Raw genomic sequence first — 20,994 nt, 5'->3', positions numbered from 1 at the left:
GAAAGGAATGCAGTGTGATCCAGTATTGAAACTGAACTACCTTGAACTAGTAGATACTGCGGTGTGCAACTGATGCCAAGTATCATTGTATTTCTCTGGAAAATTTAAACTTCTTTGTAGTGCCCTTTTGAATTTGTTGTTGTACCCTGGAGTGCCTTGGTGCGCAGTTTCAGAATATATACAGTTTTCTTACGAAATTTTACATACTTGATTTATGATTATTCTAGCTCTATATTTACAGAGCATTCTGTTATAGACACAAAACAAATATTTGTGAGTGAGCTAAAAAATTAAAAACACTAAGGGAATTATAATAAACTGTAATTTTCATAGGCTTAATTTTAATGGCCCAAGTTTATCCATCGTTACAATATTTCAGAAAGTCCGGTGTAATAACCTTTCGTCTAGATTTAATAATTCTTAACATTTTGCTGTATTTGCCTTATGGTTTTTATTGAACCATCTGGAAATATAGAAATAATTTCATTCATCTCTAAGTATTTAAGTATTCATATTCTAAAATGATCCACAGTGTCATTATCATAGCTGAGAAAATGCTACCCTCATCGAATATCCACCAGTGGTCTAATATTCCCTGAGTGAGTTTGTTTTGGTAGTTTTCTTTTTTATGTTAATATTTGTTTTTTGTTATTGTTTAAATAGTGGCCGATCCGCCATGGTATAGTTGAAGATTGGGACTTGATGGAAAGGTTTATGGAGCAAGTGATCTTTAAATACTTGAGGGCAGAACCTGAAGATCATTATTTTCTTCTGGTAAGTATAAATTACAGTTTCACGAAGGAAATATTTGAAGAAACTAAATGAGAGCAGTTGCATCACACCTGTTTTCAGTAGGGTATACTTCATTGTTTGTTGAGTTGTCATATGTCTAAAGGACTTTGCCATAAAGTTTTATCATCTTTAAGACCATCCAGCTGTGGACTCCAATAGAATAGTAGTATACTGAAGCTCAAAGTAGGCAGTTAAGAAGTGTTTTTGATAATATATAATTTTTATGATAGAAACATTTTTTAAAACAGCTTGATTATCATTTCTTTTGTAATTCTCAATAATAAAAATATAATTTAATTTTTTAAACCTTTTTTTTAATCAAAGCAATGCATGTTCATGGCTTAAATTATCCAATGCTACAAGACTTCAATAAAAAGAATAGCACTCTCCTTTCTCACTTCTCCCAAACCTTGATTTGTATGCCCTAGATGCAACTATTACTTTTTAAAGATTTCTTCCTGATGTTTGTCTCATAAATTTAAATAGTAGATTTTTTTCTTTTTTTAATATTAGGTACTATGTTACTAACTTCCTTGCAGGAAAGATCAGGATTTTGTTCTTTGCCTTTTATCTCCCCTTCCTCAACACAAAATCCTTCTCTTCTCCTCCTCGCAGTATAGTTACATCACAGTTTTTGGTTAAATCACTATTGTATATATTATTACAATTTGTGAATATTATTTATGGCTAGGGCTTAAACATAAAGTTGAAAAATTTTACAGTGAACAACCATACAGCCACAACCTAAAGTTAATAATTAGCATTTTGCTATAATTGCTTTATGATGTATCTGTTCATATGTTTATCCATCCATCAGTGTACCTTGTTTTTTGAATTACCTCACAGTGAGTTGCAGATGGGAGTCATTTCACCTCTAAATATTACCAACTAGAGTTTAGTATTTATGTTTTTATTTCTTTGTTATAAAATTCATATAGTATGAAATACACAGATCTTAACCCTGCCATTCTGTGGGTTTGACCAGGACTTGGTAAACTCTTTCTTAAAAGGACCAAAAACCAAACCAAACCCACTCTTGTTGAGTCAATTCCAACTCATAACTACCCTATAGGACAGAGTAGAACTGCCCCATAGGGTTTCTAAAGCTGTAAATCTGTTTTTTTTTTTTTCAGTTTTAGATTTTATTGAATAGTTTGACTAAGTTGCTTTTTGTTGTCGTTAGGTGTTGTCAAGACGGTTCCAAGTCAAAACGACTCTGTATACAGTAGAACTAAATCTGCACAGTCCTGCGGCATCCTCACAGTCGTTGCTATGTTTCAGCCCATTGTTGCAGCTACTGTGTCAGTCTATCTCATTGAGGGTCCTCCTCTTTTTTGTTGACCCTGTGCTTTACCAAGTGTGATGTCCTTCTCCAGGGACTGGTCCCTCCTGATAACATGTCTGAAGTATGTGTTATAGATTGAAATGTTTTTCCTAAAAATGTATATCAACTTGAGTGTGCCGTGATTTCCAGTATTGTGTGGTTGTCCACCATCTTGTGATCTGATGTGATTATCCTATGTGTTCTAAATCCTACCCCTGTGATGTTAACAAGTAAGTGAGACTGTCTTTCTCCTGCAGAGTGGCTGGTAGGTTCAAACTACTGACTTTTTTCGTTCGCAGCAGAGTGCTTTAACGACTGCACCACCAAGGTGCCTCACTAAAGGGCCAGATAGCAAATACTTTGCCTTTGTGGGCCATGTGGTTTCTGTTGCAGCTACTCAACTCTACTGTTAGAGCACAAAAGCATCCAGGGAGACAATATGTAAATGAATGGACGTGGCAGTGTTCCATTAAAGTTTTATTTACAGAAATGAGTAGCGGGCCAGATTTGGCTTATAGGATGCAGGATGTAGTTTGCTGACCGCTGGTTTTGACAGATCCATGTATCTGTGTAACCTAAGCCCTTATCAGGATATAGACCATTACTATAAGCCTGGAAAGATTTCTCGTGTCATTTCCTACTTACTCAATCCTTGCCCCTGTGTCCTGTAGGCAACCACTGTTCTGAATTTTTTCTACCATAGATTAATTTTGTCTGTATTTGAGTTTCATATAAATGGAATTGTCAAGATGTGCTTTTGTGGTAAGACTTCTTTCATTCAGCATAATGCTGAGATTCATCCATGTTGTTATAGTTATTAGTGATTTGTTGCTTTTTGTTGCTGGGTAGTAGTATTTCATTGTGTAAATATATCTCACTTTACTTATTTTTCTGTTAATGGTTACCTGGACTGTTTCTGGTTTTTGACTATTACGAATATTTTGGCTGTTACGAATATTCTTGTTCAAGTGTTTTGTGGACATGTTTTCACTTCTCATGTGTAAGTACATAGATCTTGCCATGTCATAGTGTAGATGTATGATTGACTTTGTTAGAAACTTCCAAAACTTCTTCTGAGAGGTTAAACCTTTTCACACATGCACCAGCAATCTGTGAGAGATCTGATAGCTCCACATCCTACCCATTATTTGGTGTTGTCAGTCTTTAGTTTTAGCCGTTCTGGTGGTGTGAGATTTCTCATTTGGTTTTTAATTTGCATTTTCTTGATGACTGTGATGTTGAGCACTTTTTTTTTTTTAATGTGCTTTGAGGAGCCCTGGTGACACAGTGACTAAAGTACCCGGCTGCTAACCTAAAGGTCAACTGCTCAAACCCACCAGTTTGCGAGAGAACTGTGTGACAGTCTGCTCCCATAAAGATTACCCAAACCCACTTTTGTCAAGTCGATTCTTACTCATAGCAACCTTGGAAATCCTATGGGTAGTCCCGCTCTGTCCTATAGGGTCACTGTGAGTCAGAATCGACTCAACGGCAATGGGTTTGGATTGATTTGGTTATTAGCTACTTGTGCATTTTCCTTTATGAGGTTCCCTGATTATGTTTTATTTTATGTAAAATTTTTGTTTTGCCTGGAGTTTTTAATTTAAATGCCTTGGTTTTTTAGCTTGCTTCATTTTGTATGTATACATCACTAAATTACCTCTAAACTCTTGAACAGTGTTCCAAAACTTTTCTAAATAGTAGATTAGCTATTAAATACTTTATGTATGGAAAGACGTAGTTTAGCTATTAAAGATTTTATGTATGGGATAAATCTACTACTAGGTTTTATGTTTTTTCTTTATGATGTCTTTCGAAATTTAAAAAATGATTTAATTTGTAATTAATTAAAGTTTAATCAATCTTTCCATTTATGATTTGTGCTCTTTAAGGAATCATTCCTTATCTCAAGGTCAAAAAGATAACACTTTTATATTTCGCAAAGTTTAAAACCTTTGCTTTTTACATTTAAATATTTAAAATAAGCCAAAGGATCAGATTGTTAAATTAGAGTCAAAAGAATCAGAGATCTTCCCCAGTTTCAAGTTTTAAAAATTTAAAGGAGTCGCATAATCATGAGGCATAGGTGAAACATGAAGTACAGGATTGCCAGCACGGTTCCCTAGGGCCTTTCTTGCCTTGTTAGCATATGTCTGGCCAGATTTGACTTCAGCAATTTCTAAGTGATGTGTGCAGTCACATCATTTACAGACAAGAGAGCTGTGTAAACCTCCACTTTATACTCGAACAGTCACATGGCTTAAGTAGCATTTCCCAGGAATCCATGCCATAAATCTGTAGAATCTTGGCTTATTCGCCGTAATCCTAGACAGACCAGTACACCCTGCTGAAATCATTCCATAAATGAGGATTCTCCCACTAGCAAATATTGGTGTGTTTGCCTGCAGATTTGTCATTTATAAAACCATATTTATAAAGTAGATTGACTCGGTAACCTTTCTTTTCTTTCTTGACTTTCTTCCTGGGACGTTGTGTCGGTAACCCTTTCCTTTTCAGTGTTTAATCTGTATGGGTAATGTGTTACGAGGATTCGGTTTCTTCTTAAATGTGAATAACCATATTGTTTTCTTATATGTGTAGGTCTGTTTGAATTCTCAGTAGAATTCAGTTTCTTTGGTCTGTGTGTCTTTGTATCTCTTAAGTGTAATGCCTTTTAATTACGTTTTAAATAAATTACACCTCATTTAAAAATTACCTATAAAGTTATCAAAATAACGTGATATTACCTATTCAATTCAATAGACTGAACCTCCACTGAATACGCCAGAAAACAGGGAATATACTGCTGAAATAATGTTTGAGTCATTCAATGTTCCAGGCTTGTACATTGCTGTGCAGGTAAGGAAGTTCATATTTATTTAAGCTTGATTCTTAAATTTTGATCTAGCTTAATTTACTCCTGAAATATATAATTTTTTCCCTTTTTTCTGCCAGGTCTTTAAACGTAACTTGAGAGGATATCATAGCTCTCGCCTTAAATCAGTAATTTAGGACCCATATTATGGGAAATGGAGGTATTTATTCGGCAAAAGGAGAATTTTAAAGGAAATAAGTTAATGGTCTTTGGATATTTCGAGGTCTTTCATAGGGTAAAGAGAAGGGAACTAATATTTATCGAATGTTTACTTTGTGCCAAGAACGTTACACACATACTCATTTATCCTCATTCATTGTGGCCCTTTCCCCCCATAAAAACCAAGTATATTTGATATATCTGTATCTTGTATATACCATCGATCATATATCCCTGTAATATTTTATTGCACTTAAGGTATATAAAGATCTGTATGAAACAAGTTCTTTCTCACCTCTCAGTGTCAGAGCTCACGTCTTCCTTGTTTTAACCCCATAGCAAATGTGGTACCTGACATATCACAAGTGCTCAATAAGTCATATGGATTAATGATTCTTATTAATTACAGGTATTTTTATTTTCGTTTTCTACAGAGACAGAAAACTAAAATTTGAGGGTAGTTTGTTCAAGGTTAAGTGGTGAGCTGTGATATAAGCTGAGCTCTATGTTTATTTTTTTGAGATCAGACTAAGTTTAGATAACGCCACAGTATATAGGACCAATAAATGATAATTACTGGGAGGAATATTTTGGTTTAGGATAGCAAAGAATTTTTTAATGGTCAGTGCAGTCCATAAATTTGATTAGCTGCCTTTAGCTGCCTTTTGAGTTTTCTGTTGCTGAGAATATATAAGAAATTGTATGAACATCGGGTGCCTTACAGAAGGGAGTGTATGCTTGGGTTGGAGGCCTGTTTTAGGCTCTTAGAATCTGAATAAAGTGAGGTGTTGTGAGGAATTCATCTTTTATTTGTGAGTCTTCTTATCTTCATGTTAAATATAACAAACTCATTCGTTTTATACAGAGACAGGAGGCCTGTCTCTGTATAAAATTAACGATATTGTCACATATAGCTTACTTTAAAACAATGGTACTGAGCGCTTCGTTTCATTCTTCTGAAGTCATAACTTGGTATCTCAGTGATTTAGTGATCCGGAGTGCTCTTAACGTCCTCGTGTAGTCTGTTCTGTTTGTTTTGTTGCTCAGTACTCTTAACATGGTTTGCTGATACATACCTATTCTAATTTGGGATCTTAGCTGTTTACAAAAGACTTTTTAAAATGACCAAAGGATAATTTCTGGTTGTAAAGTGAGGGTTTTGGACTTACCTAAAAAGGAAGGATAATCTCTCACTGTGAAGTCTAACCATTACATTTTATAATATCAGTATGGAATTTTTCATGGTAAGAGCTTCAGAAATACTGTGTAGTTTTTTGAGCCTACGTTAATTATGGTGTGATCTTGTGTTAATATAGGAGGGTGGCCTAGATATCTTTCTAGGTCCCTTTCAGCTATTGTGTTGCAGATAGGTAAAATAAAGCTGGTTTAGCTCTGTTTTTAATTGTTAGTGACGTATCTTGTTTGAGGTTTAGATTATAAGAACTCTGGGTTCTTAAAAATGAATTAGCTATGTTAATTTCTTAATTTTTAAGCTATACAATGACTTTTTCTGTGGTTGAAGAACTTGTTACATATTCCTAAATGCATATTGTATTTAGAAAATACGAAATTATTGAGTGATAATTGTTAGAACCTTTCATGAATTGAATAATTACTGTAATTATGTACTTCTCTGCCATATCTCATCTTACTTTCTGGTTTGTGACAGGTCAGCCCATGTAAACATAGATTAAGTCCTGGCAGTCTTAGTATTGTACTGTTTCATGTTAGTCATCTATGTTTTTCTTTCGGTTTTAGGAGAAAAATGGTTCTCACTAAAATACGTAAAATTTAAAAATAAGCTACTAAAATCAAATACAAACCTGTAAGTTTCTCTTAATAAACATGTAGGATATAGACAATTTTATTGCATAATATAAATTAATTTTGTGTATTTTCTTTCCACAGATAATTGCATTTGAAATTGAATAAAGTACTTCAGTAAACTACTTTTTCTAATTCTTTGTTTTTATTGTTTGCCTGTCTTATTTCTTTTTGTTGAAGGCTGTTCTTGCCTTAGCTGCGTCCTGGACCTCTAGACAAGTAGGAGAACGGACGTTGACTGGTACAGTAATAGATAGTGGAGATGGTGTCACTCATGTCATTCCTGTGGTAAGGATATTTTAAAACTACTGCATAGAACATCACATACATCTGGCAAAGCTAAATTACACAAATTAATGCCACTTTTAAAAAACTTTAAATACTATACCTTAAAAAATTGCTGTAATATAACCCCTTGTTTGTATAGCTATATTTTGCCCAAATTATTAAGATTTTATAAACAAATGCCAAAATGCTTCTTTTGCTGTAGGTTTGCACAACAATTAGAAAAATAATGAATTGCCGTATCTGGAATGGAAATATATCATGGCATCTTGACAGTGGAATCTGTTTTCTGGTTTGAGTGTGTGTGAGCCAGTTGATGGCCCTTCTTATTCATAAACGGGAGATTTCAGACGGGCACAAAGGTTAACTACGTAGCAGTTATAAGCAAATGAACTTTAATGGCTCTTGGAGATTTATTTTACTGAATAAAAAGCCCTGATTATGCTGATACTTTATGGTTTGTGTTTAGTAAAGCATACTGAAACAAATTCATCAGATTGAATTATTTGTCACAGGTGACATTTTTCTGCAAAGTCTTTTGTGCTTCCAGTTGTTGATGACAAGTTAGGTTTTTTATCTTATCTAGTAGATTCAAAATGACTACTAGAATTCATACTGATCATTCATTATTAGATGGGTATATATAGAGGTTTACCTTTTTAAATCATTTTTATATTGCATACCATTTAAAGAAAAATTATTTTGACCTTTTATTTTTTCATTATTCTCATATCTGTTTTTTAATGCATCAAGCAGTGGATTACATCTTAAGAGTGACTACCTTTGGATTAGAATCTTGCTCTTCCTCCACCATCCTGATGTCTTAATAGTATTAGTAGTAACTGGCATTTTTTTAATAACAGTTTTATTGAGATAGAATTCACATACCATACAGTCCACCCATTTAGGGTGTACAACAGTTCATTGTTTTTTACATTTACAGTGTGTACCCATCACCACAATCAATTTTATCATCACTCTAAAAAGAAGCCCTGTATCCATTAACAGTTACTCTGTATCCCCCAAATCCTTTCAGCCCCTGCCAATCACTAATCTGCTATCTCTATAGATTTGCCTATTCTGGACATTTCATATAAATGGAATTATATAGTATGTGATCTTTTGTGACTGGCTTCTTTCACTTAGCATAGTGTTTTCAAGATTCATCCATGTCGTAGCCTGTATCAGTACTTCATTTCTTTTTATGGCCTAATATTCCATTATATGAATGTATCATATTTCATTTATCCATTGAGGGGTTGTATTTAAGATCCTGGAAATTAGGGTGTGTCCAACATTTGGTGGCTTTTTACAGTTTAATTGGCAACATAGTTTTCTTTATTAGTGGTACACCAAATAATAGTATTTGGGGTTTAATGAAGTATAGTGTCTTCTCATTTAAGTCTTAGAACCAATGTATGATCTACAGTTACTGTACTTTCAGATCCTCCTCAGTTTCCTCGTTTATAAAATGCAGACATGTGATTTGCCTAATGTCACCAGATAATGGATAATGGGACTGGGACTTGAACTTGGTTCAGCCTGACCCCAGTCTTTTCTTAACATCTGTACAATTAAACAGTGAGATCAGTATCTTCATGGTTCATATTAGAATAGGTAATTGGCAAATAGAAGTTATCAACATGAAAAAGAATGACTTTTAGCGAGGATATTAAGAATGGGTATTCTTAGTCTTTGTTCTCTTTTCTCTCCTTTCTTGCCTTCTTTTGTATCAATGGAGTATTTTTATGATTGTATTTTATCTTCTTTATTGACTTATCAGCTATGCTATATGTCTTTGTTGTTTGTTTTTTTGGTATTGGTCGCTCTAGGGTTCATAGTAATCCAGAGCTTTGAACCAGTTTGAACTGGTTAAGTCATGGCTAACAAAGCAAAACTAGAACAGACCTGGATTTTTAAAATTTGGGTAAACCAAAACGATAACCAGCGGAACAGAAAAAATTACAGATTGAAGCCCTGGAATAGAAGACTGGGAAGAGCTGTGGTGAGCCCTTTCAGAGGCCTGATGTGGGAGATTGGATTATTGAATTATTTGAATGTACTGTTGAATTATTTGAATGTACAACACCCAATCAAAGTGGCACGGTCGGCCACTTCTTTGAGCCAGGACCACTGTTTCCAACTGCTCAGAATCCCACAAGCAAGAGATTTGTTTGCTATGCAATGCATATGCTGCCTTTGTTTTCTAAGAGGAGGATTAAGTTTCTTGCAGGGCTGTGACTCTTAATTTTTCCATTCTAGTTATTGTTCTGCTTCACCCGAATTTTAAAAGTTTAAAAAATTTGGGTCTGTTCTGGTGTTGCGTCCTCAACCATGATTGAACCAGGCTGAACTGATTCAAAGCCCTGTAGTAGATATTTTTAACTTATCACCATCTAACTTCAAATAATACTCTACCAGTTTATGAATAAGAACTATAGAACAGTGTACTTTTCGTGTTCCCCCATCTAGTTTTTATGCTATTTGCCATTCATTTTGCTTCTACATATTTTAAACCCCGTAATACGTTATTAATTAGTTTCATTGTAAGTAGGCAGTTATCTTTAAAAGAGATTTAAAAAAAAAAACATAAAATTCTTTCATATTTACCTGCATACCATTTGCTCTTTGCTCTAATGTCATTTTCATTCTGCCTGAATGATGTCCTTTAATATTTATTGTAGTGCTGTTTTTCTGGCTATGAATTCTATCAAATTTTGTACATCCTTTGAAAGAATCTTTATTTTTCCTTCATTTTTGAATTATACCTTGCTTGGTAGAGAATTACAGGTTGACTTCTTTTTTCCCCCTTTTAGTGTCTTAAAGATGTCACTCTGTGCTATCTTTTGCTTACATTGTTTCTGACAAAAAGCCTGCTGTCATTCTTATGTTTGTCATTCTTTGTTTCTTATCTTGCTTCCTTCAAAATTTTCTCTTTATTTGTGGTTCACCGGTTTTGAGTAATTTGATTTGGCCCCATAGAATTCATGTCGTTCCCACATACAAAACGCATTCACCCCATTACACCATCCCAAAGTCTTAAATCAACTCCAAGTCCAAAATAATCATCTCCTGAATCATCTAAATTAAATATGGGTGAGACTTGAGGTGTATTCCGTTCTGGGGCAAAATTCCTCTTCATCTGTGAACCTGTGAAATCTAGAATACAAGTTGTCAGCTTGCAAAGTACAATGGTGAAACAGGTACAAGACAGACATTTCCATTACAAATGGGAAAAATTGGAGGGAAAGAAGGGATAATGGGTACCAAGCAAGTCCAAAACCTAGCAGAACAAATTACATTAGCTCTCAAGGATTGAAAATATTCCTCTCTTCTCTGAAACCATCTGGACAATGGCCTTGCCCTCCAGACTTTGGGTGTTAGCCATGTTCTCTGGATTCTGGGTGTAGGCCCCTTGGCCCTGGGTGGAGTCCCCACCTCCCAGGCCCACTGGTATGGAAATCTTGCCCCTTTGGTTTTGCGTGGGGTCCAGTGTCCTAGTCTACCTGAATGTTGACGTTACTTCCTCAACTTTGGTAGGATCCATTCTCCCGCCCCTTGGGTGTGGTAGCCCTTTCCCCTCAGCTTTGGGTAGTGTCTTAGTTATCTAGTGCTGCTGTAATAGAAATACCACAAGTGAATTTATCCTCTCACAGTTTAGGAGGCTAAAAGTCTGAATTCAGGCACCAGCTCCAGGAGAAGGCTTTCTCTCTCTGTCAGTCCTGAGGGAAGGTTCTTGTCATCTATCTTCCCCTGGTCTAGGAGCTTCTCAGCACAGGGACCCCGTGTCCAAAGGGCATTCTCTGCACCTGGTGTTTCTTGGTAGTGTAAGGTCCTTATCCTTTCTGCCTACTTCTTTCTTTTATATCTCAAAGGAGATTGACTCAAAATACCACCTAATCCTGTAGTTTGTGCCTGCTTCGTTAACATTACTGCTTCTAATCCTGCCTCATTAGCATCATAGAGGTTAGGATTTACAACACATAGGAATATTACATCAGATAACAAATTGGTGGACAACCACACAATACTGAGAATCATGGCCTAGTCAAGTTGACACATTCCGGGGGGACACAGTTCAGTCCTTAACAGGTGGTGACCCCATCTCTTGGGTTATGGGCATGGCAGCCTTGTCTCCTCAGCTTTGGGTAGCTGCATTGTCTTGGCCCACCTGAATGGCAACCCGACACTCCAGAGAGGGATCTGACTCTGAAACGTAGGACACTATGGCTCCACCTTTTGAAACCTAGTAGACTCTGGCTCCACTCTTTGAAACCTAGGAGGTCATGGCTCCACCCTTGAAAACCTGCTTCCAGTGTTCCTTCCAACAGTTCTGCTGATCTCCGAGCTGCTTCAGGCATGGTCCCTTTTTTGGAGGACAACGGATGTAGCTCCTTTGGCCTGTTTCTTACCTGTAGAATTCTGAGAGGCAGACAGCTTTCCTTTCTTTCATCCTTTCCTTCCTTTCCCCTTCAGGCTAAGCTGATGAATTTTCTGCTGTGGTAGTTGGTTAGATCCATTAATCTCTTTAACAAAAAATTGAGTCATCAAGTCCCTGGTGAGAGTTTTAGTCCTTAGTTTGTACAAAAGAATTTTTCAAATCTTTAACTTCTGGCTTCATTTTTTTAAGTCCATCTCTTCCCTCCAGCATTCTGCTGTAAGGGGCAAGGAGAGATCATGCTGCCCTTCAAAATCTTGCTTAGAAATCTCCTCAGCCAAATATTCAAGGCCATCAGTTTTACAAATTCTACCAAACATTTGAACATAATTCAGACAAGTCTTTCCACTGCATAAAAAGCACTGCCCTTCCTCCATTGCCCAGTCACATGTTCATCATTTCCTTTTAAAGCCTTACCAGAAGCACATTTAATGTTCACAGTTTTAGGAACATTTCTGTTTAAGGTGCCATATGTATTCTCCAAGATGACAGAGACTGTATAGTTCTCATCACTTCTTTCTGAGCTGTCACCAGAATTGCCTTTGACATCCATAATTCTACCAACAGTCCTTTCAAGGCAGTCTAGGGCCTGCTATGAAGCACATCAGAATTCTTATAGATTCTACTCATTACCCAATTGCAAAACCACTTCCTCATTTTAAGCATTTGTTGGAGTAGCACCCCACTCTGGCACCAAATTCTGTCTTAGTAATGTAGTACTGCTGTAAGATAAATACCACTAGTGGTGGTTTTAACAAACGGAAATTTATTTTCTCACAGTTTAGAAGGCTAGGGCGCTGGCTCTTGGGGAAGACTTTCTTTGTCTTTTGGCTCTGGGGGAATTTCCTTGTCTTTTTTAGCTGCTTCTCCTTGATTCCTTGGTGATCTTCATGTGTCCTGAAGTCTTATCTTCCCCCATCTCTGCTTGCTTGCTTGCTCGGCCTGTTCTTTTTATATCTCAGAAGAGATCTATTTAACATACACTCTACACTGATACTGCCTTATTAACATGACAAAGAAAACCCATTCCCGAATGGAATTGTAATCACAGGTTATAGGGTTAGGATTTACAACATGTATTTTTGGGGGACACAATCCAATCCATAACAGTACCTAAATTGATTTTCTTTGTTTCTTTCCCTTGGGGTTCATTGAGCATCTTTGCTTTCTGAATTTGTGATTTTCTGCAGCTCTGGAAAGTTTTTGTCCATTATTTCTTCAAATGTTTTTTCTACCCCTCCTGTCTTTCTTTGAGGGCTCCATTGACATGTATATTTGGCTGCTTGAGGTCATGTCATAGTTCACTGATGCTCTGTTCATGTATATATATATATATATATATACATACACACACCCCCCCCCCCCCCGTCTTTTTTCCTCTTTGTATCATTTTGGAGAAGAGCCCTGGTGGTGCAACAGTTAATTAAACTGAAAGGCCAGTGGTTGCAACCCACAGTCACTCCTTGGGAGAAAGATGGTGGCAGTCTGCTACCATAAAGATTACAGCCTTGGAAACCCTATGGGGCAGCTCTACTCTGTCCCATAGGGTCACTATGACCAACTCTGAATCAACTCAATGGCAAAGAGTTTTTGTGTTTTTTTTTTCTTTTATAATTTTGGGTAGTTTCTTTTTCTGTGTCTTCAAGTTCACTAATTTTTTTTTTTTTTAATTGTGTAACCTACTGTCTCATCTGGTGTAATTTTATTATAGATACTGTATTTTTCTCTCTAGAAGTCATATTTGGGACTTTTTATTTCTTCCCTTTCTCTCATGTTTTTGTTGACCTTTTTGACCATGGACTATATTTATAGTAGCAGTTTTAATATCCTTGTCTGGTAATTCTGTCATCTTTGAAATTTATGTCTTCTCTACTGATTAATTTTTCTCCTGATCAGGGGTTGTATTTTCCTGTTTCCTTGCAGGCTTGATAATTTTTTTTTTGGATACCTTATGTTTACATTGTTGGGTCTTGGATTTTTGGAGTCCTTTAAATGTCTTAGGCCTTTTCCCTGGGACATAGTTAAGTTACTAGGAATCAGTTTCATCCTTAAAAGGACTCTTTCTAAATGTGATTAAGCACGTTTACCAGCCTTTAGGAAACCCTGGTGGCATAGTGGTTAAGAACTACAACTGCTAGTAGTTTGAATCCACCAGGTGCTCCTTGGAAACCCTATGGGGCAGTTCTCCTCTGTCCTATAGGTTTGCTGTGAGTCAGAATCGACTTGAGCAATCTGTTTTTTTTTTTTAAACCAGCCTTTAGGATTAGTTTGTCCCCACTATTGAGGCAGTACCCTTCTGAGGATTCCACTTGGTGCCCCTTGTCTGTCAGTTTTCTCTTTAAGGCAGCAGGGTATATCTCAATCTGTAATGGCATAGCATGGCCAGATGAGGACATTCCTAATATTTTTGTTGGTGAAATTTAATTTTGCTACATTATTTGTTGTACTTCTGATCTGTTTTAATAAATCTGTTAACCAGTTCTATGGCATTTAATTATTTGATGTCATGATGGTGCATGGACTGCTTCAGGCTTGTAAAATGGATGCCTGCTATGGTAATTTCCCCTTTGTAGTCTTTTGATCATATTCCTACAATGCATTATCAACTTTTTACTGAAATTATAATATATTTAAATATAATAGTGTATCCGATACAGAGTTAGCTATCTGATACATATCTTTTCGAATTCGCTATGTGTATTTTGTTTAGTCATTTCACTCATGGTTATAAGCTCTTGTCAGTGAGAATAAATCTAAGTTGCTGGCCATTGTTCATAATTTTGGTACAGTATTATAAATTGATAAGTGTGAGGAATACAGTTGAGGAATAAAGTCTAGAAGAATTCTCATAGGGTAATTCCTACATTAATCTGAAAAATTGGTTTTTAATCATTTTTTTAGGCTGTATTAATTTTCAAAATAGTGAAAATAAATTTGGTTCTTTTTTTTTTTGGTCTAGGCGGAAGGATATGTGATTGGCAGCTGTATTAAGCACATTCCAATCGCAGGACGAGATATAACATATTTTATTCAGCAGCTGTTGAGAGACCGAGAAGTAGGAATCCCTCCAGAACAATCCCTGGAAACTGCTAAGGCAGTAAAGGTAAAAAATAGTGATGGAAGTGTAATTCAGTTAAAAATTAAAGTCACATAACATAACACATAAAAAAAAAGTCACATACTGAAATGTTCTTAAGTGGAAGAAAAATGCTTAAAATGTGTCTTCTGTTAGCTAGTTACAAATCATTATTCTTAGTTATATAATTTTTTTTTCTACATTTCTTGCATGTAAATGATTGGAGAACATCTTATGCTTATTCCCTCCTCATTTCACATTTTAAAGAGCTAACATATAAAAACATTTACACCAGATGACTTTTATACACACATTTGTGATTATCCCCTTTAGTAAAAATATATAATTATTTTACTACAGAGTCAAGCAATGTGTTAAATAGGAGAAAAATGTGAATGCTATATAAGATATTTTAGTAGTCTCCTGTATAAATCTATTACATAAATGTTTCATGCAGTCTATCAAAATGCTTAGCATTGCTTTTGAAATTTATCATTTGCTGACATATTAACAAATTGCAGTGGATTTCTCACATATGTTTTGAATATAAAAAAGCAAAACTGCCATGGCAGAGAATATCTTCATTTATTTGCTTCCCTTTCTAGATTTTTAGTTTTCTATCACTCTTCAAAGATAAGGAGAGAAAATAAGTCAACTACTACCTAGGTAGTATAAAGAAATGATCTAAATGGCTGCCAGAATGCACCCCAAGTTGGTGGAGTAAAAATTAAATATGTAAAAAATATGAAGACTGCTGTTTTCAGTACCCTTGGGGTAGCTGTGAAGTTAAAAAGAAAAAAGAGACATTTAAATCTATTCCAGTGATCGCTGATACTTAATTTGAATTAATGTCTTTTAAGGATCATCATTTCCATGTAATTCTAGTTTCCAGCGTTTGGAGAAAGAAGACCTAATATAGCATAATCAAACCACCCTTCATTTGTCACTATTACTGCTCTTTTGATAATTAGTAATAATATTTGCATTTATCTTGATGCATAAAAATCTGTGAAATGTGTTTTTGTTTTTTTAAAATGAGGCTAGTACTCAGGAGTTTATAAATTGCAAATAGAATGTTATAATCTATAACATTTTGAATTGCATTTTTGGTGAAAACTTTTACTTAGTACATATAACCAAATACAAAATATGAAATAGAATCTTTTATGTTTTTAGCCTTTTTCATTACTCATTTATTTAGACCTTAATTAATTTTGTTCCAGATAGGGATTAAGGGTCTGTATTAATTTGTGTGATTGTACTATTATTTATTCTTCAGGTCTGTGTGTGTTTTATACTTTTCCCTCTCCAAAATATAACTTTCATTATTTACTAAAACAGTATAAAATGTTGGATGACATTAATGAATGTTTCCATGAAACAATATTTAAAAAGTAGAAATCAGCTATTTTAGTCTCTCAGATCTTACTCTGTTGATGTATGAAGTCAGAAATTATGTGTATAAGATGAGCTTTTTATTTATACTACACATATAATGATAATATCCTGACATCAAATTGTGCTTCACCTTAATTTCTTGAATTTATATTCTGTAGATATTTTTTCATTTGATTCTAGATTATTGAATATATTTAATCCTTTTTTACTTCCCCTAAAACAAGAGGAAAAAATTACTTTTGTTTCTTTGTTTTTCTAGGAGCGCTATAGTTATGTCTGCCCAGATTTAGTAAAAGAATTTAACAAGTATGACACAGATGGATCAAAGTGGATTAAACAATATACTGGAATCAATGCTATCTCAAAGAAAGAATTTTCTATTGATGTTGGTTATGAAAGATTCTTGGGACCTGAGATCTTTTTTCATCCAGAGGTAAGTTTTCTTGAATTAGAATTGTTTTGAAAGTGAGTCTGTGAAATCGTGGTCATAGCATAAGAACATACCTAAATTCACAAGGGGGAATGATGAGAGTTATCATCAGGACAAAGCTGATTCCTATGAGGTCAAACATACCTCCACTCTCCAACCTTTTTGCCAATTTTGACACCAGCTGTCTTCCCCGTGGCACTCTTTACTTCTCTGCTGGGTTCGATAATTTGCTGCATTGGCCACACAGAACTCACAGACCATACTTACTCTTACAGTTAAGTGGTTTAATAAGGAAGTAACAGACTACAACTCAGGATCAGGAGGCATGTAGGCAAAGTCTGTAAGGCTTCCCTTCTTTAGTTCAGGACAGCACTCTCAGCTCTTCTCGGCTGTGCACACCCTCTTTCAGCTGTGCAGGCCTCCTCTCAGCCCCCGTGTCCCCTCAGGGCAAGACTCCTCTCAGCCCCATCAGGACAGGTACCTCTTGGCCCACTCCAGACAGCCCTCCTCTTGGCCATGTACATCCCACCCACCCCCAGCCATGCCTTCGACCTCCCTGTTGTTGGCCTCTCCCTTGCTGACTGACCCGCTTCACAGCCAGTGTAGCAGCTCTGTTCAGCTCTCTTAGCTGCATTCCTAGCAGCAGGTTGTAGGTGTCACCACCAGCTATGCTGCAGGGCCCCTTCCAGACCTCTCATGGTTTCCAGTGTTATAGCTCTTGACCCATGTTACAGCTCTTTTAGGAGGTTCCTTGCCTCCTCTCTCTCTGCTGCTTCTCTCTTCTTTCCTCTCTTTGTCTTTTTTTCCTTTCCTGCTTCTTTGTTCTTAGTCTGCTTCCTCTGTAGGGTCGACCATGTTTATAAGGAAACTCCTGGTCAGTTTTAAGGCGTGGCCCTCCCACCATGGCAACAAACTGGCCAATCTCCTCTCAGTAGGCCACAGACACTTCCTTTGCATAAGTATATTGACCAATCCCTGCAAGGTGTGTAAAATAGACCAATCACAATACAGACTGCAGCCCAGGGCCAGACAAAAAGTATCAAACCTCAGGTTGTTTATAGCTTACCTAGAAAATGTCAGTCACATGGAAAAAAGTAACAAAGCCTCTGGGGTAGAAAAGTAGGGCAAAGGTAACTGCCCTAGGGAAAAACTTTTTCAAGCTGTTTTTCCAGAGAACCAAGGCAAAAGGCCATATAAAGGGACTCATTTAACCACAGAGTCGTATTTTTCAAGAGAAAACTGCCTTTGTTAAAACAGGTTAACATGATGGGAAGAGGAAAAAACAAGTTGTCATCAAGTTGACCCCAGCTCATGGTGACCCCATGTGTGTCAGAGTAGAACTGTGCTCCATATAGTTTTCTTTTAGTTTCTTTGTTTTGTTGTTGTTGAGAATATACACAGCAAAACATTCGCCAGTGGTCTATTTTCATGAGCTCGAATTTTGAGAACAATTGTTTTTTAATACCGCTTAGCGTTAACAAAATGTTAAGTAGATACTGTTTTCATAGTATCAGTTAAAACATTAGATATTCAAAAATGAAATAATATTTTTGCTCTTATGGAGCTCAAAGAATAAGAAATGGATATATAGACAGATATAGGTGGTTTTAATGAATTTAATGTATTTGGTGAGGGAATAGCAATAAAGAGCATCTAAGTAGGCTTGGGAGAACCAGGGAAATCTCTTAGAGGAGATAATGATTGAACTGAGACTTAAAGGATGAATGGGGATTTGCCAGCAGGTAAGGTAGGAGAGTGTATTTCTGGCAAAGGAGGTAAATTGGGCAGAAGTCTGGGACATGAGAGAGCTGGATAATAAAAATATAAAGTGAGGGAATAGTAGGTAATGGATCTGCATAGGTGTTCATGAACATGAGGGATCATGATCAGGAAGGACTTAATATACTATGCAAGGGAGTTTGCTGGATTACATAGTCATTCAGAAATCTTCAGCGTGGAAGTAACATACTTAGATTCATGTACAGTATTAGATCACTCTGGCAGCATTAGGTTGAATCCATTGATACAGAGATGTGAATTGTTTTGGAGACAGGTGAGTTTATTTCAGTTTTCCAGATGAAAAAAATAATATCTAAAGTAGGTCAGTGAGAATGAAAAAGGTGGTAATGAAAGAAAGAAAAGAATAGAACCAACAGGACTTAGTGATTGCTTAGATGCGAGAGGAGTAAGAATATGAAGGTTCTTTGATGATCCTAGGTTTGTAACTTCAACTAGATACTGAAATTAAGAATTTTGAATGGGAGGAGTAGGTAAAGTAGAAACAGGAGATGAGTTTATTTTGCATTTTTAAAACAGTTCGAAATGAGTTGTGTGTCCTGGAGTGAGCACAGATGTGATGTCATCACCATATATGTGGCAAAGGAAGAAATGAACAGAGGAGAGGACGTAGAGCAGGAAGAAGATGAAAAATGAGGCCTTAGCAAAGACTAACACTTAAGGAATAGGCAAAGTAAGAGGAATCTACAACGAATATTGAAGGATACAGAGAGGTAGAAGCCAAATCAAGGAATTGTGGTCATAAAATTGAGAGAAGCGAATGTTTTAAGGAGTTGAGGTTAAATAATGCCAGTTGCTGTCTTGAGGTAATAGAGGAAAACTGGGAAGTACTCATGAGTTTTTAGCACCCATCCTAGCAATTTCAGTGGAATGATATGATAGAGGCAGCATGTTGAATCAGTGAGAGGTGAAGGATTGGAAATAGTTTGAGCATTCTCAGAGGTAACTATGAAAGAAAAGTGTGGTGGCTACTGGGAAATAGTAAGTCAGTTACAATAATAAGACTTGTCTTTAAGAGGGGTTACTTCAGTGACAGGAAGTAAGGTGTTAAGTATGGTGCAGGAAAATGTGGAGTTGGGGAAGGATGGGCAAGGAAGTAGACAGTTGTGGAATTTAATCGTCATAGTTCACAGTTTTAATTTTTTCCATGAAGTAAAATCAAACTGATGTGTTGGGAGGATTGAACATAAAGTGGAGGGCTTGGAGAGTATAGTGCATTTTATAATCACTATTGAAAGGATTGAGAAAGTGACTAAAGAATGGATATTAATAGCATTGAGGCACCACTGAGGTTATTGTTGTTAGGTGCCGTTGAATCAGTTGTGACTCATAGCAACCCTGTGTACAACAGAATGAAACACCGTCCTATTCTGCACCATCGTCAAAATCGTTGCTCTGCTCCAGCCCATCCTTGCAGCCATTGTATCAGTCCACCTTTTTGAGGGGCTTCTTTTTTGCTGACCCTCTACTTTACCAAGCATAATGTCTTTCTCAGGGACTGGTCCCTCCTGATAACATGTCTAAGGGACACGAGACACAGTCTGCCATCCTCACTTCTAAGGAGCATTCTGGCTATACTTCTTCCAAAACAGATTTGTTCATCTGGCAGTCCATGATATACCCAGTATTCTTTGGCAACACCATAATTCAAAGGCGTCAATTCTTCCTCAGTCTTCTTTGTTCATTGTCCAGCTTTCGCATGCCTATAAGGTGATTGAAAATACCATGGCTTGAGTCAGGCACACCTTAGTTCTCAAAATGACATCTTTGCTTTTTAATGCTTTAAAGAGGTGTTTTGCAGCATATATGCCCAACATTGTATGATTTCTTGACTGCTACTTCCATGGGTGCCGGTTGTGGATCCAGGTAAAATGAAATCCTTGACAACATCAGTCATCTCTCCATTTATCATGTTGTTGCTTGTTGGTCCAGCTGTGAGGATTTTTGTTTTCTTTATGCTGAGGTGTCATTCATCCACTAAGGTTAAAAATAGGTTAGGTACCCCAATTTTTAGTTGTTCAGTAGTGTCCAGACGCTGTGGGGAAGGAGCTGAGGGTTTTGACAAGGCAGAGGTTTGAAGTGTTGCAGCATTAGCTGGGGTGGGGCTGGGGAGACAACAAATCCAGAAGGCTGAATAGAGGTGGAAAGATAGGCAGGGACTGGAGATTATGATGAATTGGGATGTAATTATAAATTGGGAACAAAGGAATGAACCCCAGAAGAATAAGGAATTATGGTTAGACTGGTATACTGGAGTTTTATTTTAAGATTTTAGAGGGCATATTTTCTTTAAGTATTTTAAGAAATAAAAATTAATTAAAAAATATATGCACATGGTTTTGAATGTCAAATGAAACTGACAGACTTAGAAGAAAAGCTGCAGCTTTTCACCCCCTTTGTGTTTCAAGAGCAACCTCTCTCAGCTCCTTTAGCTATTTTTGCTCTTCTGTCATCTCCAGGTTTCTGATTCTATATACTGTGGTCACATTGCTGTTTTCTGACATATCAACATTAGTAGTTTATTTACTAACATTATTTTAGGTTAGCTGAATGTTTCTAGACCCAGTTTCCCCCCAGCCAGTCCATGTGTTAGGTT

The 20,994-nt window shown here is 36.4% G+C and overlaps 1 protein-coding gene across 1 annotated transcript in view; it reads left to right on the top strand.

Moving 5' to 3' along the window:
* ACTR3 (actin related protein 3) overlaps window positions 1-20,994 on the top strand; it is a 78,622-nt gene that overhangs the window by 45,762 nt on the left and 11,866 nt on the right. The window contains exons 4-8 of the mRNA XM_049889193.1: window positions 664-774; window positions 4,880-4,975; window positions 7,155-7,262; window positions 14,657-14,800; window positions 16,431-16,604. Coding sequence (XP_049745150.1) covers window positions 664-774; window positions 4,880-4,975; window positions 7,155-7,262; window positions 14,657-14,800; window positions 16,431-16,604 — 633 coding nt within the window. The remainder of the gene's footprint in view (window positions 1-663; window positions 775-4,879; window positions 4,976-7,154; window positions 7,263-14,656; window positions 14,801-16,430; window positions 16,605-20,994) is intronic.

Source organism: Elephas maximus, chromosome 6 (genome assembly GCF_024166365.1).
Source record: "Elephas maximus indicus isolate mEleMax1 chromosome 6, mEleMax1 primary haplotype, whole genome shotgun sequence".
Taxonomy (NCBI): Eukaryota; Metazoa; Chordata; class Mammalia; order Proboscidea; family Elephantidae; genus Elephas; species Elephas maximus.
Note: the sequence above shows the minus strand (reverse complement) of the source record. Positions and strands in the feature narration are given on the sequence as shown.